The sequence below is a fragment of the Danio aesculapii genome, chromosome 3 (assembly GCF_903798145.1).
Source record: "Danio aesculapii chromosome 3, fDanAes4.1, whole genome shotgun sequence".
Taxonomy (NCBI): domain Eukaryota; kingdom Metazoa; phylum Chordata; class Actinopteri; order Cypriniformes; family Danionidae; genus Danio; species Danio aesculapii.
The window spans coordinates 34,441,171-34,468,717 of NC_079437.1; the positions used below are offsets into that span (position 1 = coordinate 34,441,171).

Genomic DNA, 27,547 nt, shown 5'->3' on the forward strand with positions numbered 1-27,547 from the left:
GGTCGTCACAGAAAGCAATTGCTTGTCATGGCTAATAGGAGCAGGGTCTTCTCAAAGGATAATAAAACTCAGCTATGATAACAATGAGAAACCGATGCATCATTACTGGACAGCAGATTCGCGCTACGTCACCAATTTTGATCCTGCCCAATAATGATTTTAAACTCGGAAGATGAAATTAGATAACTAAATTATCCAGTTTTCCAACAGTTAAAGCTAACAGGGTGCTAACGTTGTCTTAATTGATGCTCGACACATACAAATCTGTTAAAATCTCAAAAAAGTACTTAAGGGTTTCTTGAACCTTTAATGTGTAAGCTTACATTATCAAAATGTCTGTCACAAGTTTTTGCACAAATTGACGTCAATCACGTGCTTTGAGCGGATACGTGAAGTGTAAACAAGTGCACTTTATGTGGTTGACATTGTGTGAATTCATTTTACATAGCAGTTTAGTAAACAAAATACATAGTATTGAGAGTTACATTTTAGACAGAGTGAGCATGTACAAATCGTATAGTTTCAGACATGGCGATCACATTTAAACATGAGATTGAATTTATTTTTGTTTGTATACAGAAAATGACTTACTCTTGAAATTGAGATGACACCATGGAAACTACAGCAACTTTCTGGGGCCTGATTTTTGACCACATTTGTAAGACCAAAAATGTAGTTTGTTCTGCAGTTTTAATCTGGTTGTTGAATGTGGTTGTCATTCATTGCAAATTACTGAATTGTCCATACAAAACTACTTTACTAAATAACAGAAAAAGTTAACAACAAATTAATTTATCAAGTCAAATCAAATCATTATATTTGATCCTAAACTAATCAGTTTTTATTAATTGTTTTTATTTTTTTTATCGGTACTAAACCAATATTGTCGAATAATTTTAACTGTACTTAATGAAAATACATAATTACCAATTTCATCCAACACAATCTCATAATTTGTAACTTTTTGATTTAGTGAGCATTAATTTGCATTAATTTTTAGGATCTCATTCATACATTTTAGTAAGATTTGTTCATCCCCCAGTATGTGTGTTTAAAAATCATTAAAAATTGTTTGTTTTCATACAAAAATAAAACTGAATTTGTATGAATTATCCACTTTTCTGACAATACCTAAACTATGTTCCCTCGTGAGATTGGGCAGGTCCTCTAATAAAGTCAGAAAAACATTTTGATTTCACTTATTGAAAGTACAAATTCACTTAGAAATCAGTTTAACAGGCAAGAAACATTATTCTATCTCTGCTATGAACTAGCCATCACACAGTAAATATCAAAAGCTTAAACAAGCAAAATTAAATAATGGAACCAGCACAGAAATCCACTTACAATATTGTTTATTTGATTTGCTACCAGCAAAATCCACATAAAACATTGAGATATTGTCAATATCAAATTACACAACCTCTCCTCTCAAATCAAAATTTTAAAACGTTTTGTTTTTGTTTAAACTTGTATAAGATCTGAAAAAGTGTAGACTATGTCTAATAAAGCAAACCCTGTGAGTGTTATTATTACATATAGTCAATTTAAACCTTAATTCCTGTAGAAAGAAAGAAAGAGAAAAAAGAAAGAAAGGCAAGAAAGAAAAGACAAGCAAAGAAAAGAAAGAAAGAAAGAAAGAAGGCAAAGAAAAAGACAAATAAGGAAAGAAAAAGAAAGAAAGACAAAGAAAGAAAGAAAGAAAAAGATTGTCAAACAGTCAGGCATTTGAGGGTGATCTCAGTATGAACGGCACCTTGGCAGTAGATGACTGAGCTGACCCTTTGCGTTAAAATCTCCTCTCAGAGCCACGTTCTGCTCAACATCTAACAAGCTTCAATCTCTATTTGCTCGGCTTTCAGCTTGCTGTCTGCCCTTTATCATAAAGAATTAGCCCGTCTCTGTGGAGGAGCACAGTGTTGTGTTGGTTTGTGTAGGAAATGGAGGCTCAGTGGCAGTTCAAAGGTCAGGTGATTATGAGCAGTCGATGAGGAGGAGAGCACGGGCCAGTTGCAGCACACAACTGTTTGATAGTGGAATAATTCAGAGTTTCCACATTCAAGGGTACACTGTGATTAGAGGCTTTTATTTGCTTATATTATGACATAATGAGAGTCAGTCTTATTGATTCAGAAGATGAAATGACCATTTTCTTCTTTATTTGCTCCTCCTGCCTAATTCTCACTGCATATGAATCATTTGCTATGCACAACATATACACAAACATTTAGATTTAAATTAAAAAGCCATTTAGCTGCTTTTAGTTCAGATGGTAATAGCTAAATGTGGCATATGTTAAGTGTGGCAGCTATATTGCAGAGTTGTGTGAATGAAGCTCAGTGTATCAAGCTGATTTGCATAGAAAATTAAATTTGCTTGAGATTAAAATGAAGAAATTGGTCCCACTTTATATTAGGTGGCCTTAACTACTACACTCTCCGAAAAAAAAAATGTACACGGTGATACAAATAATGTTCCTTAAGGACCAGTTTTGTACCTTTGTAAAAGTTGTACCTTATATGGTACAAAAATGTATCTTATGATACTGTTCTGTACCTTTTATGGAACAGTTGAAATGAAGGTACACAATTGTTCTCATAAAAAAGGTACATAGGTGTTGGACAACTCCTTCTTTATTACAATATCCTTGACAATAAATATAACTGGAAAGGCAAAGTGATTTTATTAATAATTTCCATATTAAAACATGAATCATCATTTAAAAGCATATGCTTAAAGAAACTCATAAACATTAATTATTAAGTTCTATAAAGGTACTGCCCCAGGGTTTGTACCTTCTTTGGTACAACATTGTACTATTTTTTCCTGAAAGTGTATGTACTTGCATCAACAAAATAAATACAATGTATTTACTTTGTTCATAATGTATTGCAGAGCACTTCTGGTGCTCTTCAGGTGGGATATGGGTAGAGTTTAGGACTGGTATGGTGGTATGGGTAGGTTTAAGGATGGTTGAGGTGTAAGGGATGGTCAACAGTGTAATTGTAGCTGTCTGCCAGCAGCTAGCTCTCTGCAACTCTCACACGGTCGCCCACTGAAGCAGGGCTGTGCCAGGTCTGTACCTAGATGGGAGACCACATGGGAAAGCTAGGTTGCTGACGGAAGTGGTTTTAGTTAGGCCAGCAGGGGGCGCTCAACATGCAGTCTGTGTGGGTCCTAACGCCCCAGTATATTGATGGGAACTCTATACTGCTCAGTGAGCGCTGTCTTTCAGATGATATGTTAAACTGAGGTCCTGACTCTGTAGTCGTTAAAAATCCTTCTATGTCCTTACCAAAAAAATGTAGGGGTTTAACCCCAGCATCCTGGCCAAATTTGCCCTCTGGCCTCTACCCATCATGACCTCCTAACCATTCTCATATTATAATTGGCTACATCACTGTCTCCTCTACACCAATTGTCTATTCTGTGGTGTGTGGTCTGGCGCAATATGGCTGCTGTCGCATCATCCAGGTGGATGCTGCACACTGGTGGTGGTTGAGGAAATTCCCCCCAAAAATGTGTAAAGTGCTATATAAATGTAAAGAATTATTATTATTAATTATTAAATACAAATGTAATTACATAAAGTAATTAAAAATGTAATTACATGCAGGTATTTAAGCAATCATAAGTACAATGTAAAAGCATGTATTTACACAACATGTTCGTTTAGGACACGTAAAATAAAGTGGGACCACAGATTTCTTTTATCCAAATCAACTTACACATGAGCAAGTGATTCATAATGAAAAATGCAATAAGCAAGAGAAGATCTAGTAATACAAAGTTTCTGCTGTCATCTAGAATAGTACAAGCTAAATTAAGAAAGCATTATGAGCACTCACAGGAAGATTAGTTTTATTTAAATGGTTAAATATTTTCAATTTGACAAATGCTTTTGTTCATGTGAAAACTGGCAGATTTCTTTTTTCCACTCACTTGCTAATTTGCTTTGACTTTTGAGTTCCTTCACATCATCATGCACTTGAATGGTAAAAAAAAAGCTTGAATGTTCAAACTTGCAAAGTTAATTTTTCCGCTTAAGTGCGAGAAGACACAAATGAGCGCTCAATTTGTGGCTAGCACCTTTTTCTTTGTAATGTTCATAAAGAAAACTATAATGAGCTCTTTCATTTCGGCATTCATTTATTGGTGTAAAATTGCTTGAAGGTTTGAATTGGCTTAGCTTAAAGCATGTGCAAATAATACACTTTACAGAGAATGCACTAATGAAACCAAAAATAAAAAGTGAACTACAATCATTTATTAATTACTTCATTTATCTTTATAAGGGTATACCATTCAGAATCCTCTGTTAGTAGTGACACTGGTGGCTGTAAAGTAAACTGCAGAACACTCAAGCACAAGTAAACATATAAGACTGTATATTGTCTAATTTTGACCTAGTTTTCCCTTTGTTCTGCTTCCCATCTTAGTTATCCTATTATCTGTTTCATCTTATTGCCATTTAGGCAGTACGTTTTCATTTTAAAATGTAAAGGCTTTATTACGGTTATGTCTGATGTTCAAATTACTCCAGCATTTAAAGCAATTTGGAAAACGCTGAAGACTTTGCTTTAGTTTTGATAAGTAGGTATTTGGTTTCAGGTGCCGTTTATGCTAATATGTATGTTTACAGTTTTCTAGCATCCACAGTACACCAGTGTCTTTGATAGGCAAAAACGGAGCATTTTAAGAACGCTAAAGACCCCATTTTATTTTGGAAATGCTAAAATTCAGAGTAGATGGACTGAAACACTTATGTGTATCATTCCCTGATTCGTCAAGCCACTCTATATATTCAATTCAATTCATGTTTATTTCTATAGCACTTTTACAATGTAGATTGCATCAAAGCAGTTTAACATAGAAGTTCTAGTAAATTAAAATGGTGTCAGTCCAGTTTTCAGAGTTTAAGTTCAGTTTAGTTCAGTTCAGTGTAGTTTAAATTTCACTGCTGTCCAAACACTGAAGAACAACACAGCTCCACAAGTCCCAAACCAAGCAAGCTAGCGGCGACAGTGACGAGGAACAAACTTCACCAATTGACGAAAGTGAAGGGGAAAAAAACTCAAGAAAACTAGGCCTCAGTGGGCATGACCACTTCTCCTCTGGCCAAACTTTCTGTGCGGAGCTGCAGTCTAGGCGCTGGAGGCTGGACATATATGGATAACATTGGGATGTAATAATAAGGGATACACAGATCTATAATGAACAGATATATAATGAAAGCATTTGATTGCTTTCCTAATTTTTTGTGCTCATTTAAGACAAAATTTGTTGTTTAAAAGAAAACCCACCAAGACCAACATGTTTAGATGTTGTTGTTACTATTATTATTATTATTGTTATTATCATGTGTATATGTCCATAAAATATGGGAGAAATCCAAATGATAGCGGGATAGAATTATAAATTACAAGAGAATCCTGGGAAAAACAGGAGGGTTGACAAGTATGATAATATGATGGTAAACCATTACTTGATCCTGGCAAAATACAGTATGCGTATGCCCAGTGAGTGTAAATGGTCATGTATCCTGGGTCTTATGCTGAATATTGTGAATGGAAGTCTTTTTTTCTGCAAAGTGCTGTACACACATACAACATCTAAAACAAGGAAAAAAATACAACAGACACATGACTCATATGTAGGGTCAGATGGAATCTGCGGATGTTTTTGCTATTTCTGGAGAGAATTTTGCTAAAAATCTGCAGAAATTTTTTGAAAGTATCAAAACTAAAACCTTAATATGTGAAATAAAAAATAATATATTTTAAACTTTTATTTAATGTTTAAAATGCAAATTATTGGTAAACAAAGCAAGTTTCTCATATAATATATGTACTAAAAGACAGAAAATATTACTCTGCAATCTGCATTGTACATACATCAGATGAATATTTTCATATTAGTCAATAATATTACTGTAATTAATTCAAAAACTTCATAAATAAAGATTTACACACATTTACTCGAGTAAATAAATAGAATTAATGATGGGCTAAAAATCTGCGGAAAACTTGCGGAATTCTGCGCATGCAGATTCCGTTTAGGCCTACTCATATGGTATTAAAAGCCAAAGAGTAAAAATGGGTTTTAAGACCAGATTTAAAAACAGAAAGGGTTGCGGCCTGCCTAACATGGGAAGGCAAATTATTTCAAAGTTTGGGGGCCACCACTGTAAAGGCCCGGTCCCCCCTGGTTTTTAACCTTGCGCGTGGAACAGCCCAACATCTAAGTGCCCTTGATGGAGTGTACAATTGGATTAATGAAGACAAGTATCTTGGTGCTAGTCCATTTAGGCATTTAAACACCAAAACTAAAATCTTAAAATGTATCCTAAACTGTACAGGAAGCCAATGAAGAGAAGCCTTTTGCTCCCGTTTGCGTGTCCCCGTCAGCAAACGAGCAGCAGCATTCTGCACCCTCTGCACCCTCTGCAGACGAGTAATGGCGGTATGGCTAGTGCCCACATAGAGGGCATTACAATAATCTAGCTGAGTCGAGATAAAAATATGTACAGTATAACCCTTTCAAAGTCATTAAAAGACAAAAAAGGCTTTAATTTGAATAATTGCCTCAACTGGAAAAAACTAGCTTTAATTACCGAGTTAATCTGTTTATCCAGTTTGAAGTCACTATTCATAATAACACCCAGGTTTTTTACATTAGGTTTCACAAATAGATTTAACACACCAAGATCCAGACAACCCTGAGTTCCCCTGGACCCAAATACCACCGCTTTTGTCTTTTCTTCATTGCACATTAAAAATGTAGTGTCCAACCAAGATTTAATGTCTTTAAGACAGTCCATCAATGGAGTTATGGACCTTTATTTGTTTAAGGGCAAATAAAGCTGTGCTAATCTGCATAAAGATGAAATGAAAATCCCATACTTTACTACAAATAGACCCTAACGAAAGCAAATATAAGGAGAACAAAACCGCACTTCTATAAACACAGATTTAGCTTGGTTAATTGGTCTCTATATTTAGGTTCTTCCTTCTGTTCAATTTCTTCCCATTTATAGTCTTTAAATGATGTTTGTCTACTGTACATTTGATTTTAGTCTTAATGTTGCCTTTGTTTTTTATATTAAAATATTTGCTTGGATTTATCTTTCTCTGTCTCCCACAAACCCATCACATACTTTCTTTGCTTTTCATGACATTCTTTTCATTTCTAATTTTGAAATAAAAATGATTGGAAATACCTTTGCAGTGTTGCAGACTGATAAAGCTCATCTAGAAAGCCATCCAAATAGCTGAGAGTGACAATTAGATGAATATGTAATATGTGCTGCACCCTTTCCTCTCAATAACACTATAAACATGCAGGAAAATTGACACAGTTATGATAGTTTTATTATGAAGTACATTTGAACTTAAGACTATATAAAAAATGCTTTTCCTTCTTAGAGATTGTCTTGTTTCTAGTGCAAATATCTAAACATTCGTAAATCAAAAAGCATTGTCTGGTATTCAGAAAAATAAGTCAAAATTAAGCCAGTTTTCCTTAAAACAGCAATATAATCTGCCAATGAGGAAAGTAAAATATTCTTATTTCAAAGCAAAAACAAGATTAATTTGCTTACCCCATTAGCAGATTGTTTTTAGAACATTTTGATTAATTTTTACTTAAAGGGCACCTATTTTACCCTTCTTTCAAGATTAAGAGAAGTCGTTTATGTCTCCAGAATGTGTCTGTAAAGTTTTAGCTCAAAACACCCCGATTATTTATTAAACCTTTCAGAATATTGGAACTTTCTGCTCTAAACACAATGTAGCTGTTTTGTGGCCTTTAATGCTAGTTCTCCCCACCCACCATTCCCACGTGTCAATCAGTACAAAACATGTACAAACATGCACTGTTTAAAAACGTTCGAAACTTGTGAAACTCATTCTTGATCACATTTGATGATGATGATGATCACAGAGAGCTGAACAGATCTTTTAATCACAGTTGCTTTGCGCACATTCTGTCTTGTTGATATGATTATATGTGTTACTATAGAGGCATGTTAATACGTAACTGTCAATCAATCCGGTGGGCGGGAAAACCGCACTCCTACGTCACGTTGTGGTGGGCCTCAAAATGTGAGGGATTTGGATCCTATTATAACACCAGGAAATTAAAAAAAGGACGTATTATCTTTATTTCAACCCCAATTTCACTGCGCACACACTTTACCTACACACAGTTCTGTCCTAACCGCTTCCAAAGGATGATTTTTATCCTATTTCGCCCTTTAATGCTTCTTCAATTTGTAGATATTTAGACTAGAAACAAGACAAAAGCTCTAAGTAAGAAAAGCAGTGTGTTTTCTTTTGCAGTGTGTGACTCTGTGAGACTACAGTCTGAGTTAATCCCTTTCCTTTGCATGACTCACTAGTTCTTTAGGCATTATCTTAAACGTTGTATAAGAATTCATTTTATGTGTCGTAGAAGGGAAGAAAGACTCTCTGGAGCACATATAAACGTCACATTCTTTTGATTTCCCCGTGGCCTTCACATAAAAAGCAGCCTAAAGGCTTTCCTTTGGGAAGTTCTCGTTTTTTAAGTTTTTAAAACATTTTTATTTCATATAAACGATTCACACACTGGCGAAAAAGAAGCGATTAATTGAAGAAAATTCTTACATATAGGCTTTTCAAGTGGCACTCGTGTTCCTCCAGAGAATGGGAGAGTACTCAGTAGTATAGCGGATTTAGCACATGAATAACTGGACTGCAGGTGGTGAGTGAATCAAATTTTTGTGATGTATAATGATTTGTAGTTTTGCAAATGTTTAATGAATTCATCTCGTTCGCTCGCTTCTCCAAGTGGTGATAGCCAAAGGCTGGTTTGCTGATGGTGTCCTGGAAACAGAAGTTATCTTTTGACATAATCTGGCTCTGTAGCGAGACCTGTTTCTGCTCCTATCTGCTCTAACCCCAGCTGCATTAGTCACTGAACACGAATGCTAATTCTCTTCAAATGTTGCTCTTAAAATATGGGACAGACAAACACGGGCCACCTGATTAAATAAAGATTACCGTGTGCTCGTATTAATAACAGATATCAGGCTTGCTTAGCTCTCTTATGTCTATTCTGAGGGCAGAGCTCTAGTCTCTGTGCTCTCAGCAGAAAAAAACGCACCTTAATCAGACTCTTTATTATTTATGAGGCAGATTTCTGGAATGCTTGTTCTGATTGGTCAGTTTTGAGACTCTACTACGGACCCTTCTACTCTGGTGGTGGTGTTCATTTGTGATAATGACCAACTCGCTGGCGTCTTATCATGTATGAAGTTATTGGTATGCTGTGTTCAGATGATTAAGATATGTTCTTGTGTGTGTGTGTTTAGGTTTTATGCTGCAGAAATTGCCATAGGCCTGTTCTTCCTGCATTCAAAGGGTGTTATTTACAGGTGAGTGAAGCCCAGCATACATGCCAATCGCACATACAGTGCACACAGTATTAAAAAAAACATCCCCATTTCTTAGTGAATATAGACAATACACAGCAAAATCCTCTGCGTAAAATTTAGATAGTATTTGGTCTCTTTCTACATTGAGTTAAAGTAACTCAAATTAATGACACAATGAAAGGATAATTAGGTGATGATTGAGCATTGATGATGAACACTCGCTGTTAATAAGCAGAAACACAAATCTACAAACTGACTTCAGTCACAGTCTTAGATGAAATCAGCTGAAATATAATACATTGAATCTCTCAAATCTCAGCAGAGGATCATTAAGCAACTCTACAAACAGCAGCTTTACTTATTACCAACCTGTTTGCCATTATTTAAAGAGGGACCAAATACTCTCTGAACTGAATATATTTACTCTGAGGATTTTACGTTTTGGGTCGTTAAAACAAGTACACAGTCCATAATCTTGTGAAATTAAAATACAAAATAGATGTTAGTTTTCAGTCTGTTAATTTTAAAGAATATCTAATAGCTAGTGTGTTTCAAAACGGTGACACAATTTGGTTTTAGAAAATATAAAACTGATATAAACATCCAAAGTTTGCAGTTTGTCACTCCCGCCTAAATCGATCTACGATTGTTTTCATGTCACCTTTATACTTCAGTTTCACATCAAATCTTGACCAATGAAATGCTCTCTAGGCAGTGCTTAATTTCATTTATTCATTTTCTTCTCAGCTTAGTCCCTTTAAAGCATATACTGGATAAGTTGACGGTTCATTCCGTTGTGGCGACCCAGTGCTTAATTTGTAAATTAATGGATTTCCGGAACAAAACCAGAAAATAAAGGTTACAAATGACCAACGTCCACCACAAAATTTCAGTTTTCGCGGAACATGAGACAGTGATAACGCAAATAAGCCTCAAATTTCTGAACGGTCTTTAGTTATTTTTTATGCATCAAAAATGGATAAAAACAAACATGTAGCTACAAACACCACTGACATTCAGTTCACTTCCAAGTGAAAAAAAAATGTAAATGACTAACTCTAATCTTCAAGAAGTTGTGTTGATGTTTTTCCTGGCTGACTTGAGATTGCTTGCTTCTGTCTCCCGCTATCCTGATCCAGGGACACAGTCTTCGAGATCTCTTTTGATCAGGCTCATTATCATATTTACTCGTAGATTTAAAAATGAAAATACTGCCTCTTTGCCATTTTGATAATACAAATATTATTTAGGTTGGCTGCAATTATTTATTTTCAATGCTCACTGCACGCAAAACACCACCAACAACGAGAGTGATTGTAAATGTAAGAAAAGATAATTGGCTATAAATATTTTTGAGGGCCAATTAAACGTGACTTTTGCTTTAGCTTGCACATGGTGATACTATCATGTGCAAGCACAAACAATCCACACAACCTTCGCTTACTCTCATTCACATTCTCTCTCCCTCACACACACACACACACACACATGCACAAGTTAATGCCGAATCAGTTTAAATAAATACTGGAATGCAAAACACAAATATCTGACATTTTCTGGAACTAGTTAAGCACTGCTCTTTAGTCTCTGTCACGCCCTTCAAGAAGCTTCTCATTTGCTTTTCATTTGATGCGCTTGAGCTGTGATAAAAACAAAACACTATTGGCTGTTTTCTTGAAAGGGGCGGAGTTACTTTGTCCCACCGTCTCTTCAATTTTTTTGTGTTGAGATTACAGTAAATTTTGAATAAAAAAGCAAATTTCAAAGCATTTCCCGGGGCCGTCAAAGTAAGAGTGTGATCACCTAAAAGCCGATTTATACTTCTGCATCAAGCGCATGCGTATGCTCTTGTGCAGCCTTCACGCGGTCGCATAGCCCTTGCCGTGGTTGCGCGACACATACCTCTCAAAAAATGTAACTACATTTTGCAACGACGTCAAGCACAAGCTCTGTGATTGGTCGGCTTGGTAGCACTGACGAGTTTGGGCAGTGCTGAGAGCACGAGTGTCGACTCCCATGAAGGAGCTCCAGATGGAAACTTTTGTTTTGTGTTCACCTTATGATTAAAGTTGTTGCACATCCGCAGGTTCCCACCTCTGATTGAGCGAGTTTTAAATACTTGTTCATTAAGATAGCGTTCAGAAAAAACAAAACAGCAGCGAAGAAACTCGACACAGAGGAACTTATGAACCTCACTGCCAGCTAGCAGTTCGGAAGTGTTATTGCAGAGCAACATGAACAGTACGCAGGAGTATAAATGCTCAACGCATGGTATAAACCAGCCTTATTAAAAAAAATGAAATTGAAATTTAAAAATAATGCATTTTAATTCAAATGAGGGTTTGCAAAAGAATAAATTAAATACAAAAATTCAAACTTCAAGATTTGAACTAAATCAACATTTTATATGGTTCTTTTAATTTGAATCTCTTTTAAAATTACAATTTATTCAAAATTTTCCCTAACATATTGACTGGGATTGACACATTTTTGTTAACTTCAGCTTCGGCTTTGACAAATCTTATGTACTATATATAAACAAATAAAAAAAAAGTGCATCTGTAAAGGGTGTAACACTGAATACATACTACTTTAAAACAACTGACTGTTCAATATGGCCACAGCAAGTGTCTTTGGATGGGTTTTAGGTATTGGCTGACTCTCCTCCAGAGCTAAACACACTTTCTTACACATAGCAATTGATTTTAAAGTCAAAGTCAATGCTGTATTTAGTTCGGAGCAAACAAAAAACAAGGCTTTGAGGGATGGAAGTAGTGTCCGTTCAATTTATCGTGCTGTTGTTTAACTGGGTGAAGATCATTCAGCCAATAAGACATTGACAACATAATATGTCTTTCCACACATTTTTAGTAGACAAAAACAAAACATTGGACATCTTGTGATTAATTTAACATAACCTGACTTTTTGAAACACGGCATATTGAATCGTTTTGCGTTTTGGCACATTACCAAAAGCTTTTTTCACTGTAGCAGTGTAGTGAGTCGGCCCCTGGACGCTGGCCTAAACAGGAAGTAGGGCTGTAATCCAGGCTGTTTACACGAAACCTCCACCGCATGTTTCCACCGTAAACAGACAACACTCATGAATTCTTTACAGGACCCTTTTTTCTCCCTCATCTAGCTCATTTGGGCTACTCTTTAAAAAGCTGCTTGTGCAGGCCAGTATAATGAATATTAATGGTGTATTTGAGATTATTTTGCAGGCGATATATAAAAAAAAAAAAAAAAAAAAAAAAGAGTGAATATTGTAATGGTTTTTATACATTTTTTATTTTATTCTTTCTTTCCTACTTTTTGTTTCATGTATTTATTGGACGTTAAAGGCTTGGTTTGGTGTGTTAAAACACTTTTTACAAATAATCTTTTGGACCAGAATGTAGTGCCTTAAACAAGCTAAATTGATTTGATGATTTTTTTTTTTTTTTTTTTTTTTTTTTTTTGATCATTTGATAAGGCAAAAATTGCATTTTTTCACATTCATTAATTGCGTTTTTTTTAACAGGGTATGTTTTTGTACGTACTGTATGTGTAAACTCAAGTCTTGTAATTCTATCTTTCTTTCTTTCTTTCTTTCTGTGTTATGTATTTGATTTGATTTATTTATTTTGAACAGAAAAATCATACACAAAACAATTCTTTAAACAAAATACATTTCAACATGGTCGAAATGAAGCGGGATGAAGCACAAGCTTATTATTTTTACACATCATTCTTTATTCCTTCAACTTATCTCTTTTTTACTTATCTCTTCTTTTTACATGAGACATATTTGATCCTTTTGGCATCTTTGAAATATTATATGTTTGATTCCATTTGTACATTTACGTTTTATATCATAGACCCAAAAAAATACATAGTATTGCAACCAGCCATTAATTGAAATGTTATCATACCTTTCTCATTTTGTTCTTTTTAAATCACCTCTATTAATCAATATATTCCTTTAATAATATATATTTATGCAGCCTTTTTGAGAATTTGTTTCAGATTGTTCCATTATTTCACACCACATACAGACATAAACCAATTTTTTAAAGTTGTCCTTGTTTTCAACCAAAGATTTAGTTCTTTTTTCAGATTATATCCCTCTTGTCTTTCTTCAGAAACGTTTGTATGCATTTCGGAAGTAATTTATTCCTAGCTTTCCTAACTAAATCATTGAACTTAAGTATCTTCAATTTTTTAAATCTAGGATTTGCATGCTCCAAATACCCCATATTTTGAATCATTCTAATTACTTTTTTGTATTGTAGGTTAGGATTGTAAGTTAGATTTATATATATTCCTCCAAATTTCAACACAATGACTCATAAATGGCAGCTTAAGTGTGTTATACAGTACATACATTACTTTATTGTCCAAGATAAATATTGCTTTAAACACTATTGTTACAGTTTTTTACTAATTTTGATATCACATTATTTATTTGCGATTTCCAACAAATTTTATGATCCAATACATCACCAAGACACTTAATTGCATAAACTCTTTCTATATCTTCATTATCAATTTTTAAATCTATATTATGACTACTTTTTAATTTCCCAAATTAAATCCAAAATTTCATTTCCCCAAACCTTTGTTTTACTTATATTTAATGACAATTTATTTACGTCAAACCACAATTTTAATTTATTAATTTCTGTTTTAATCAACTCCATAAGTTTTGTTAAATTATCCCCAGAACAAAAGATACTTGAAAACAATTTCCTTTCCTCCCATTCATTTCTTGTTCTTTATCATTGGTGTTCTCCACTGACCCTTCTCGCCTCTTTGTGCATTAGAGATCTGAAGTTGGATAATGTCATGCTGGATGCAGAGGGTCATATCAAAATTGCTGACTTTGGCATGTGCAAGGAGAACATGCTTGATGGAGTCACCACCAAAACCTTTTGTGGGACCCCTGACTACATCGCCCCTGAGGTGAGTGCACAGAAAGCCTCCTGTACATGTGTGTGTAGATGAACGGCAAAGCATTGGATGAGTGAGCAGGACTATGTGTGTATAATTCATAGACATTTGCTAATGCAGCAGTACATCTACCAGGGCTTTCGCTATTGGACTTGTACCTGCATTTGGTTTTGCACAAATTCACATTTACCAATTACAAAGTTTGTTTATTGGCGTTGATGGTTCAGCGAAGAGCCTTTAACATCTGTGAAACCTTTTTATTCAATGAAAATTTCTTTATAGGAAAAACATCTATAGATTATTGGATTATTTTTTTTTACACTGGGAAAAAATTGTTATTTTGAGAATTCTTGACTAAGGTAATTTGTGGAGATCAAAGTATTTCTTCTAAGGCAGTGGTCTCAAACTCAATTCCTAGAGGCCCACAGCTCTGCATAGTTTAGCTCAAACCACCTCAAATTCACACCAGCTTAATAGTCTCTAGTAGTCTTGAACACCTTGATTAGTTGGATCAGCTGTGTTTGATTAGGGTTGAAGCAAAACTGTGCAGAGCTGCGGCCCTCCAGGAATCCAGTTGTTCTAAGGCAGGGGTCACCAATCTCAGTCCTTGAGGGCTGGTGTCCGTGCAGGATTTAGCTCCAACTTGCCTCAACACACCTGCCTGATTGTTTCAAGTATACCTAGTAAGACCTTGATTAGCTTGTTCAGGTGTGTTTGATTAGGGTTGGAGCTAAAATCTGCAGGACACCGGCCCTCCAGGAACAAGTTTGGTGATCCCTGTTCTAAGGCATCACTGCAGAACAAAACAAAGACTTTTGTGACTTTTTAGGAAGCTAGACTGATTTATAATATGTGTATTCCAGGCAATTTGTAATACTGCTTTTTAAAATAATAATTCTTACATAAGGATAATACATGAAAACAGTGATTAGTGATTAGAGCCGACTCGTTGAGAAAGTCATTTGTAAAATGTTCATTAAAATTAGCCAAACCAGTTGAACTATTTTTGTATAATGCAGATTTTTAATAATTTATTTTTGTGAGTGTGTGTCAGCGATGATGCAATAAAAATGTATTTTTGTTAATATTTCTTTTCACAACTAGTTAGTAGAAAAGGAGATTATTGCACAGAAAAGAATTAATTCTGAGATTTCACTTGATGCATCTATAAGTTTGACATCCAAATACTTTCTGAGGCTTCTTTATGCATGATTATGTGTGCATGTAAAAAAAAAAAAAAAAAAAAAGGAGGCCCAGTGCTTCCCACACATAGACTTTACTTGGCCGGGCCACCCAGGTATATTAACGGCCAAAGTGTATTTGGTGACATTTTTTTTATTATTATCGTCCTTTTACTTTTTTTTGTATCCGCTCAATAGCCAAACATCCGCAATCAATTAACTAGTGGAAAATCTCCTCTTGCCCTACACGTTTCCTACTTCTCGTTGTGTGTGCACAAGAACTTGTCACTCCAACAATCACACATTCTCTACAGATACCCACATGCCTTTTTGGGACTAGAATGCGTCCGTCCGGGGTTTCTAAATCTCCTAAATGTCCGGGATTCGGCTTTTGGTTTCGCTGTCTAAGCCGTTGTGATTTTTATTTTAAGCCTGATTTACTTTTGCCTGGCTTCGCAGCTGACAGCGCGTGCACAGCCGCAAGACAGAGAGAAACATTATACAATCAAATCTTTGATCTGAACGACTCCGATAAGTTTGTTTACTCAGAGAGGGCGAAATTCAATCTAAACTGGCTGCAAAATATATGCACACCGTTAGAAATGGTTAATTAACTAATATGCCTTATTTAAATAACCGACACTTTTATTCTTGTAATTATTATAATTTTTAGAGATACTTGTTCCATTGACGTTTTTATTCCTTTATGTCATTTATTTCTCATTTTCTGTATATATTTTTTTATTTGATAAAGTTGATATATAACATACAGTATTTTATACATGTCTAACATGCTTCTGCATTACTTTACAAAATGTCAGCAGCAGATTTTACCTGTCAGTGGGTGCACATGGCTCCTGAATAGAATAAAAGTAAAACATAGTGGATTTCTTTTTTTATTTCAACATTCTTAAAAAAAATACAAATAAAAAAAAATTCACCTTATAGAAAAGAAACCGTATATAGTAAATAAAAAGATTGTTAAAATTCACTTTTTTGTCGCATGTAGGTAACCATGTGCCATAGGTGAAAGGTGTGTTTCAATCTGGCTACCACACAAGTATATTTCAAACCTGTGGGAAGCACTGAGGCCTGACTGCATAATTAATTCTTTATGTCTAAATTCACTCTAAATGTAAGTAAATGTAAGTAATATTGTAAAAAAAAATAGTTACAGTTTAATTTTACAGTTTAACAATACAATTTAAAGACCCATTTGATAGATGTTATAATATAAAATGTATATTATGAAAAAATAAAAAGATTTTTTTTTACCTTTTTAAAATTATAAACCTATTTAAAAAAATAGCTAGCAAATGTGCACAATGTAGCAAATAATTTTAAGATATAAAAAAAATACAATTGTTACCAGAAATAGTGTAAAAACTCATTTGTATTGCTTTATTGAAAGCTATTATTTCAATATTAACCACTGTATTGGCATCTCATATTCATCACGTGCTCATGGTAAAGAAAATTGGTTTGTTACCCAGAGGCGTCTTCACGCAATTGAGAGCTACGTTGATTAGATATCTCACGTTCATCGAGCACCAGATGGTACTGCTCCAAGTGTAACACCAGCAGCATGAGCTAGAGATGGATTCATGTCAACAGCATGCTCCCAAAATCCAGACATATTGTAGAAACGAAAGAATCTAGTCCTCAAAGCTTCACCTTCCTGTTTCATAATGGGATGAAGACACTTTTACAGTATGGAAAGCACGTTGCGATGAATTTTGAAAGCACCATGAGCACCTCAGGGCTTCTGAAACTCTCAGACACGAGTGACAGCACGCCTGGCGGGTCTGAATTTAATATTTACAGTTGTCCTTGAAGCGTCATCCATTTGTAATTGGTTCTGTTTACGCCTTACGCTCTGTGCATGTCTGTTTCAGATCATCGCCTACCAGCCGTATGGAAAGTCAGTGGACTGGTGGGCTTTTGGAGTTTTGCTGTATGAGATGCTGGCTGGGCAGGTAAGAGTTATGAAAACCTAGATCAAGAGCGTTCAAGTCAGGGGCACACACTTTTTTTATTCTTCTTTCATTTGCTCTGTTTCATTTCCTCTCTGCTGCTTGCAGTAAATCACCTCTTGCTATCTCAAGGTCAGTTTTTATTAATTACGTTCTGCAAATCTCCCGAGACGAACGGCAAGTATTTCATGCCTATCGGGCTCAGTCAATTATTTATGAATTGTTCTGAAACAAGTCAAGCTTTGAACGCTGGAGAAAAAAAAGGCTGAATTGTTTCCAACAGGGACTGCTGCTACTGTGCTGTCCTGACAAAAGCACTTCGTAATTCTTGTTTCTAGTCTGCCCTAAACAAACAACACTTGAGAGGCACTTTTGTGGTGATGACTTTGGAATTACTGATGTTAAAGCGGCACAAATGAGGAAAATTGCAAGCAAATGAAACATAATCCATGTTATTATGATCAAACCATTTTAGGAACAGTAAGCAGCATCTTCACTGTTTCTTTTTCTGTATCTCTTTTCTCAGCCTCCGTTTGATGGCGAGGATGAGGATGAGCTATTTCAGTCTATCATGGAGCACCATGTTTCCTATCCCAAATCCATGTCCAAGGAGGCTGTGGCCATCTGTAAAGGGGTGAGCAGACAGTGTACATCACACTCCTCAATCACTGAGCATGTTCAACACAATTTATAATTGTTAGTAGTGATAGCAGCAGCAGTATTTGTTTGTCAAACACATGGTACAATTCATTCATTTATTTATTTAAAAGAACTCAGATGCAGTTCAGGATGCATTAAATTGTTCAAAAGTAATAGTAACAGGTACACTTTCATTTATCTTCAAAAAAATATATAGATTTTTTTTATATTTATTGTAATTATTTGATTACCAAACTGATTTCTGACATATAATGATTAATAATGCTGTAAATTCAGCTTTGAGTTCACAGCAATGAATTACATTATATTTATCATGTGAAACATAATGTATTACAATGGCAAAAGCTTAATGTGAATTGTGAGGATATTTCACAATATTACATTTGAACCCTCTTGGGTCTGAGGTGACTTTGATGCACTCAAGATGTATGTCTCATGTATGCGAGGCAAAAATCTTCAGTTTTTTCTGACGCGTCTGCATGTCGCGTGCGTCTTACATTGACAATTGTAAACCTTGTGGGTGTGGTCGCATTAAAAATAATGAGCTCAGACTGAGAAACTAGACATAGTGATTAGTTTATCAAACAATATTTACTTTCAACATGCATTCGGTGCATTTACAAGTAGACACTTCAAGCTTTCTATAGATATATGTCTCATGTCTGTGTGTCTTGTTTTCGTGGTTTCAGTTCATTTTAGTGACTCTTTCTAAAAACAGTTCACGAGAGACAAAAGAAATAGCGTGCACACTGTATATTTTCCCTATTTTGCAAAAGCACACACTTTTGTTGTTATTGTGAGTGTACACAAAAAAGTAGACCCCTAACAGTTTCAAATGGTGAATAATACTTATATGTGTGACCAAAATCAACAGAGTGATCTTAGTGTCTTTTGCAATGCACGCAGTACAGCACATTCCATGAGCGAGAGCGACTCTCTTTAGATCAACACCCATGATCGCGTTCATCAAGTTTGCTTAAACTAAGCTTTCTAAAGCGTATTTTACAAGCAATGATTCTGACACTGCAACGTGAAGCAGATGCTTTATAAAAGTTGCGTGTAAGGGGGAAACACGTTTTACTTTCCATTTAACGTGCGGTATCAAATTCCATTAAAAGAGCACTCTTCCACCAGTCCCCATGTCAACAAGCTTGGCCCCCCTCTGTCCCCCCTAAATTTATGTGTCAAAACACCACAGAGAAGTGAGATCAGCCATCGGTGGCAGACTGTGGAGATATGACTGAGGCCTCTCTCTGCGTGCTCTAGGTGTCTTTTGGGCACTCGCCCCTGTGCGCGCTTGCTCTCTCTGTCAGTGACGGTGCTGCGCGCATTAGCCTAGTTCCCCGCATTTGTCATTGACACAGGTAATAGCGATTTTAACACTTTTAATATAGGAAGTCCTCGGCTATGCAGAGACCATAATTAATCAGAAATCTAGTTTTATGTTAGGAAATGCAGTACAAGCCCCAACCCTAGAAAAAATGAGTTCAGTATTTTGCTGACAGCCTTTCCACAGGTTAGTAGTAAGCTAATGTAATTTCATAATGCAAATCTGAAATTCATGCTAACCAACAAATGATCAAAGGAAATATATTAATGCAATTTAAATATATAAAATATGAATTGATGTTTACTTTAAACTTTAATTATATTGTTCTATTAAAATTAGTTTTTAAAAGATTTTGTCAAATAAAAGATTTTTCTAGAGTCATCCACCATAATTTTGTGGCTGAAAAGTTAACGGTTCAGGCACCGTTTTGGCACCTGTACCGTTTTAAAAGTATCGATTTAGCACCGGTATCAAAAAACCCCAATTGATACCCAACCCTACTGATAAGGCAAAAAAATGCTCATTGCACCGTTATATTCTGGCGACCTCAGAGGGTTAACCTTGGTAGGCAGACTTGGTAGGCAGAAGTAGTTTCAAGAACATAAAAAAATAAACTGATATGCCAAAAATTTTAATCCCAACATGTGGACGGTTTGGTAATCAAACCATTGGTCAAAATTATGTTTTTGAGAAGAAATTGCAGTTTATTTAATATTATAATATAAATAATGCCTAAATATATTGGGGGGGGGGGGGTCAATCATCCAGTATTCTCAAATAAAAAAAAACATGAACCAGAAATGTAGCATCTGGCCCAGTGCATGTTAGTATTAAGATATTGCCTATTGGGAATAAAGATTGTGAACCTGACACTTGTAAATGAACACTTCCAAACAATAAAATAAAAGTGCATTTTAAAAAAGCTTCATATTGAATGTCCAATATCACCTAAAATATTTGCACACAAAAATGGAATAAAAAAATATCAGTTTACTTACCCTCAAGTTTTTTAGGGTGAGTAAATGATAATATTCATTTTTGGGTGAACTGTGCCTTTAAGTTGCCTTGCTGCATTGCTGTAATCCAATTAATACACTATGTTTAATTAAATGATACATGCCTATTTTAAATGACCATCAATAGCAAAACATCCATCAGTACCTAGATATATTGTATGTACTTAAACGTCTACCAGCACAGGCTACTAAGCAAGCATTTTTTGGTTTTAAAAGATGCCTAATAGACATCTAAACGTAGTCGTCTTAGCTAAAACAAGGCTAAATTTGGGCTGTCAGTGAAAATCTAATAGACGACTAAGAATAGGCCAAAACTAAACTAGTCATTAAAGTTTAGCCTTGTTTTAGCCATTTGTCTACGTTTAGATGTCTATTAGATGTCTGTTAAACACAAATTATTTGCTGGGTAAGAAGGTCATGCTAACAAGCTACATCTTGACCCCTTGTCCTGAGTAAACCCAAACACAAAGGGGTCAAATTGAGTTCAGGGTGACTCACGATCCCCAAAGGGTGCGGATACAGTCCACCTCATCAGCTGCTGAAAGTACTGAAAATATTTTCAAGGTGACCGTCACTGCAGTTCACGGCTTTGAATGAAAATGTCCAGTAATTATATGACCTTGTGTGATGCGTTATGAATCACTTATTCATAGCAGCAGTGGTCATCGCAGTTTGCTCTGAGCTGCATTGAAAAATACCACAACCTCTGACCCAGACTATCAATATGCACGTCACGGCCATCTCAAAAAGCGCCAGTTCTGTCTGCCTCTCTCTCTCTTTATATACTTCATTCAGTCTCTCTCTCTCTCTCTCTCTCTCTCTGTTATTAGCAAGCCGGTGTTGCTTCAGACCGGAGCGCTGGCAGGTGAAGCTGCGAGTACACATGATCTAATTCTTTATTTGAGAGATCTTCCCTCCTGCAGATAAAAGCACACAAACACACGGCCTTAGACTGCACTCGGTGGGAATGCCAATGACTCTTGGCTGTTTTCAGGACCCTGGAGCTTGGCTCTGTTAGTCTGCTGCTTTTACTGGAGCATGGCTAGACTGGTTTTGAATGGATATCTTTTTATTTTCTCTTGATGTTTTTGTTTTCGGAGATAAAGCCCCGACAAAGCCAGACAAAAAGCCGCAGAATGTCAGGGGCATCTCAGTCATTGGTAAAGCGTATTCCCTAAAAGTGCTTGAAAGGGAGCTCTGTCCTATTTGCTTATTCTTTACATGTTTCTGTTCTCTCTCCTTGTCACTGCGGTGCCAGAGTGGAGCATATGGCTGCCGAGAAAAAGGAGAAAAGAGTTTTGTATAAGAATGAATCCGGGCTTTGTGCCATGGAGGATGTGGGTACGTTATGGTGCTGGAGACACGGTGCATCTGTTTTCCTGGGTGCATCTCACCAAACCTGTCAGTACGTCTGGGCCATATGTCAGGCCCCTTGAAATAAAAAGAAATAAATATGAACAAGATAGGAAAAAGTCTGTAGGGCAACTAATATCTTTATTGTTCTCATTACCATAAATCAAAAATCATGTTATTTTTATTTTATATTTCAACAAAGTTCGTATTGCTGTAATCCAAAAATTTTTATTATTATTATATTTTTTTATATTATTATTAGTAGTAGTAATAGTAGTAGTAGTCTTAAGGGGGTTGCACACCAGATGTGCTGTGCTGCATCGCGCCACTCAGTGCCTTGCAATTTAGAATTCTCAACATAGGTTTATAACTAAAGGTTTGCAAGTCGGCGGCACCCAGCCACGACACTGTTCATATTTCTGCCGCACCATAGAGTGCCATCTGAATAGTTTCATTCTAAATTTAACATGCAAATGTGCACATCTGGTGTGCGATACTTCCAACTGTCATGTGTGCGCCGTGTCGCACCACTGTGCTGCGCATCCAGTGTGCGACTCGCTTTAGTCTTAGTAGTAGTATTAGTAGTCTTAGTATAAGTAGTATTAGTGGCCTTAGTATTATTATTGTTATTATTATTATTAATAGTAGTAGTAGTAGTATAATTAGTAGTAGTAGTTTTATTAATATTAGTAGTATTAGTTTTATTATTATTATTAGTAGTAGTAGTAGTTTTATTATAAGTAGTAGTGGTAGTAGTAGTAGTGGTCTTAGTATTAGTATTTTTATTATCAGTAGTAGTAATCGTAAAAACTACGATTTTGAACAAAATATCTTTACACTTTTATACTATTAAACTACAGAAATGTACTAAAGCTCTCATTACAGCAATGCACTAATAATAATAATAATAATAATAATAATAATAATAAAACGCTTAAAAGCATAATGAAATGCTTAAAATGTAAATTATTACATATTAGATTATAATAATTATGCTATTATTATTTATTATGTGTTAATTATTATTTGTTAATACTGATAAAAATAATTATTGATTGATTGATTGATTGATTGATTAAATACAACAGCTATTGCTATTTTCTTTTGCATTGTAAGGCAAGGCAAGTTTATTTATATAGCACATTTCATACACAATGGTAATTCAATGTGCTTTACATAAATAAGAATAAAAGAAACAATAAAATAAAAACAACAAAGGATAAAAATAATTAAAAACAGTTGTCCTAATCAAAATCAGTAAATTGAAATTTAAATCGCATTTTTACATGAACTGCAAAAGAAAATCAGTTATTTTACGCAGTGATTAATTTGTGAATTTCAAGGTCCTGGAACAGATCAGGGTATCGGATCCGGCATGTTACCCGAGAATGTGGAGGTGCCGCGCACGAAAGTGTGTTGTTGTCGCAGACGAAAGTGAAGAGTGGGGGGGGGGGGGTGACTAATGGGGTGCCAAAAAAAAGTTGAATAACAGCCATTGAATTATAGAAATTTACCATAAAATAACGGCTGTTATATTACAGAAATTTCCTTAAATTTTAATATCCGGTAGATTTATGTAATTTAACAGCTGTTATTTCACAGTAAATTTCTGTAATTTAACGTCTGTTATTTTACAGTAAATTTCTGTAATTTAACGTCTGTTATTTCACAGTAAATTTCTGTAAAGCACTCCAGCTCCCAGAAAATAAAAAAATAATGAATTTTTTTACAGTGTAGTTTTATTTTCAAAATTCATGTTGCACAAAATCCTGTTTAAGAATATACACATTGTATGAGTTGTGTTTTTTCTACTGTCTTTAATTTAGTCAAGAACAGATTTATACCGTAAAGTTACCACAAATGCTGAATTTGCGAAGATATTCATGTCACAACACTAAATTATCCTAAAATAGGCTTTTTGTGCAAAATGTGAGGAAAACTTGAAAAATTTACTCTTTCATTTTAAATGAAAGGTAGATTTTCCCTGGGCTTTGATCAGCTTCTAGCCAACATGCCTTTGGGTGACGTTTGAGTCCGGACAATAAAAATCTTTGGTCTTGGGAGAACAAGAAGTTCTGGAATACAAAGTGGAAAAGGAGATGTGAGAGCAGGTGTCTCCAGAGGGACCTGCGCTCTAATACATTCATGCTAATGTGAGCATTAAATAATGAATCAAGCCTGTGCGTTCAGAATCTGAATGCTGCCCCTTTTGACTGGCTTCATGAAAATGCAGCAAGCTGCTGGGTAAAGCCTGATAAACAAAAGACCCCTCCTCTCCTTTTTGCAGTTTCCTCTGTCTCTCTCTATTCTCCAACCTTTCATTTTCTCTCTGTTTTCCTGTATAGATGTAGATGCTTGTCCTTTCTGCTCGTCTTCTCCCGGTTTGTCTGCAAAGCTCATTGTCTTGTCTCTCTACGTCCTCCACAGTTTCAGCTGTAAGCGCTTGCTGAACTTCCCTAATAGCTTCATTCTGCAGTGCAGCAAGTGCTTCAGATCTTGAAGGTCTCTCTCCCCAACAATCTCCCAAAATAGAGCAGGAATACTAAATGAATCCTTGACATTTAAGACAGATTGGAAAATCCTGTAAGTTTGGACAAGCGCAGCTTTAGGCGCGGAGAGCTGCCGGGAAAGCTACAATGGAGCTATGCAATATAAATGAGGTATTTCCCTTAACCAAGCGGAGCAATCGTTCTTCCAGCACAGTAATTGAATGACTAATTTAGTCTGGCCTTGTGACTTTCAGAGGACGGATGGATAAATTGAACCTGTCGTAATCAAAATGTTGATGCCTTATTCTGCCATAAAAAAGCGAACATAAATCCTCTTCTTCTGCCTCTGAAGAGCCTGCAGGGGTTTTAGTTTGAGGGGATGTACATTTGAGCTTTTATGCACTGAACACAGACTGAGGGAATATTCATTTGTGCCACTTATGTTGACAGATTGCAGAGAACAGCTCAGAGAAAGTATTAAGCCCTCTATAAGGCATGACATATATATTGATGCATACAGATGTTGTATCCATGTTTCAAAACATGCGCCCTGTTATTAACATGCGTTCAAATGTGTCTCTCATGATCACATGTGTTCTGATTTTGTCTCTTCCCTCTTTTTTTCCCATCATGCTCTACATCACTTTTGCATTAAAGTGTGATACTAACGTTGCATACTGTCTAATAAACAAACCTATGATACACAACTATGAGCGAGCAGGAAGCGCAAGCGAAAGGAAATAATGTGGATTGCAATAATTATTTTGATTGTAATCTGTGAGTTTTAATACTTGGATAAATCTAGTTTGCTGTGATCGTTTGTAGGTAGAGAGTTTAAACACATTCATATGAACATCATCTATACACTACAAAAGTTGTCTGATTAGTTGTTTTTGCGACTACATGTAAAAGTGGACACGGACAAGCTATTCTTAAAACGTATTAAACATGTTTATACCTTAGCATCATCCACATTTTATCATATTGATGAAGCAGCCAGGTGTTTGAAATTGATGATAATGCCAGGTGTAAATGGGGCTTTTTTTTTAGCAGTACAGACATATTTGTTATGCATTCACATTACATTAGTGCCTCACCGACCACTTTATTAGGTACACCTGTGTGCTGATTAAGGCAAATTTCAGCCAATCATATGGCAGCAACTCAATGCATGTAGACATGGTCAAGTCAATCTTCTGCAGTTCAAACCGAGCATCAGAATGGGGAAGAAAAGGAGATTTAACTGACTTTGAATGTGGCATGGTTGTTGGTGCCAGACGGGCTGGTCTGAGTATTTCAGAAACTGCTGATCTACTGGGATTTTCACGCACAACCATCTCTAGGGTTTACAGAGAATGGTCAGAAAAAGAGAAAATATCCAGTGAGCGGCAGTTCTGTGGGCGCAAATGCCTTGTTGATGCCAGAGGTCAGAGGAGAATGGCCAGACTGGTTCGAGCTGATGGAAAGGCAACAGTAACTTAAATAACCACTCGTTACAACCGAGGAATGCAGAAGAGCATCTCTGAACACACAACACGTTAAACCTCGAGGTGAATGAGCTACAGCAGCAGAAGACCACACCGGGTGTTACTCCTGTCAGCTAAGAACAGGAAACTGAGGCTACAATTCGCAGAGGCTCACCAAAATTGAACAATAGAAGATTGGAAGAATGTTGCCTGGTCTGATGAATCTTGATTTCTGCTGCGACATTCGGATGAAAGGGTCAATTAAGTGAAGTTTATTTGTAAACTAATTTCGAGAGGATCACGTGCTTATGATTGCTTGCAGCCAGCCCTGCATTATTCAATTCATGATTCATCAATCAGACGATTCCTAAGCCACTATAAATACCCTAAGTTCCATATGACAGCCATCTTCGTTTTGAAGAATCCCCCTTTCACTCCTCCTCTTTTCCTAGATGGGTGGCATGGCAGCCCAGTGGTTAGCACTGTTACCTCACAGCAAGAACGTCACTGGTTCTAGTCCTTACCAAGCCAGTCAACGTTTCTGTGCGGAGTTTACAGGTTCTCCAGTTTCCTCGCACTGTCCAAAAACATGCAACTTAAGTTAATTGACTAATCGGCACCATAGACATGCACCTAGTAGAGCAATCACTATCTGTTCATTAGCTACTAAAGCAGGGGAGTTCTCGAGATCTACCTGAGCTCAAACTCCCCTCTCACATTGCAAATGGGAGGGAGCCCTGGGCTCAAGGATATTATGAGCTCAGGGCTCTCTCCCGGGACAGCCTGCCAAACAACCTTTATAATCAGTCATCAGCCAAGTGTGATCTCTTGAAGTTAGATTATTAGTTTTTACAAATTTAAGTGTATAGAACATATAACTATTAAGTTGTCCAAAAACAAATCTAAAGTAATGAAAGTAGTTGAGAAACAAAGTAGTTTTAACAAGCACCAAACATATTTTTGAGTGTATAGTACCCTAACTTTTTCTAAATGTGTGTATATTTCATTGTTAGAATTAGTGGTTATCATAAATAAATAAATAAATAAAGTCAAAATGAAACAATTTGTGGATGCTGATGAGATATTAGAAGCACAAAATGCCACGAAGGATGGTGAGTCTGATGTTGGGGAAATAAGTGATGTATCCTGGGTTTTAGCTTACTCATGAATGAAACTTCAAATTAATCGGGTGAATCTGTACCTTTGAAATTGTGGTAAATTATTGTTCATTATAGGCTATTTTAGTCATTTAAATTGTATGAGTTATTTTAATATATCATTAACGACATTGCATTCTAATCTTACACCACCCAAATATGTTTTTACTTACTTCTAATTAGCACTGCAGACTTTAGCTTATAGCCTATATTGTTCTGATTAGTGTAACCTTCATTACAAAAAAGCCTCAAACTAAAACAACATGACACGGATATAATTGATGACTAGACATAATCAATTCGTGACATTTCTTTGCTAACACGGTGCCATAATACAGCTAAATGATGTTTTTTCTAGCCATTTGTAAACAGAATTTGTGCATAGGTAAAAAAATACCCACATGGGTAGTTTTAGATTTACAACGACCTTTGGTGGTTCTAGTATTAAAGAATAAATAGTATTGTATTGAAACAAATGATAGTGTTGGCAACATGGTGGCTCAGTGGTTAGCAGCCGCCTCACAGCAAGAAGATCGCTGATTCGAGTCCCTGTTGGATTTGTTGGCGTTTCTATG

The 27,547-nt window shown here is 35.8% G+C and overlaps 1 protein-coding gene across 2 annotated transcripts in view; it reads left to right on the forward strand.

Moving 5' to 3' along the window:
- The window catches only part of prkcbb (protein kinase C, beta b), a 259,088-nt gene that overhangs the window by 174,173 nt on the left and 57,368 nt on the right, over positions 1 to 27,547 (forward strand). For both annotated transcript variants that reach the window (XM_056453821.1, XM_056453820.1), the window contains exons 12-15: positions 9,353 to 9,415; positions 14,221 to 14,359; positions 17,424 to 17,504; positions 18,028 to 18,135. In XM_056453821.1, coding sequence (XP_056309796.1) covers positions 9,353 to 9,415; positions 14,221 to 14,359; positions 17,424 to 17,504; positions 18,028 to 18,135 — 391 coding nt within the window. The remainder of the gene's footprint in view (positions 1 to 9,352; positions 9,416 to 14,220; positions 14,360 to 17,423; positions 17,505 to 18,027; positions 18,136 to 27,547) is intronic.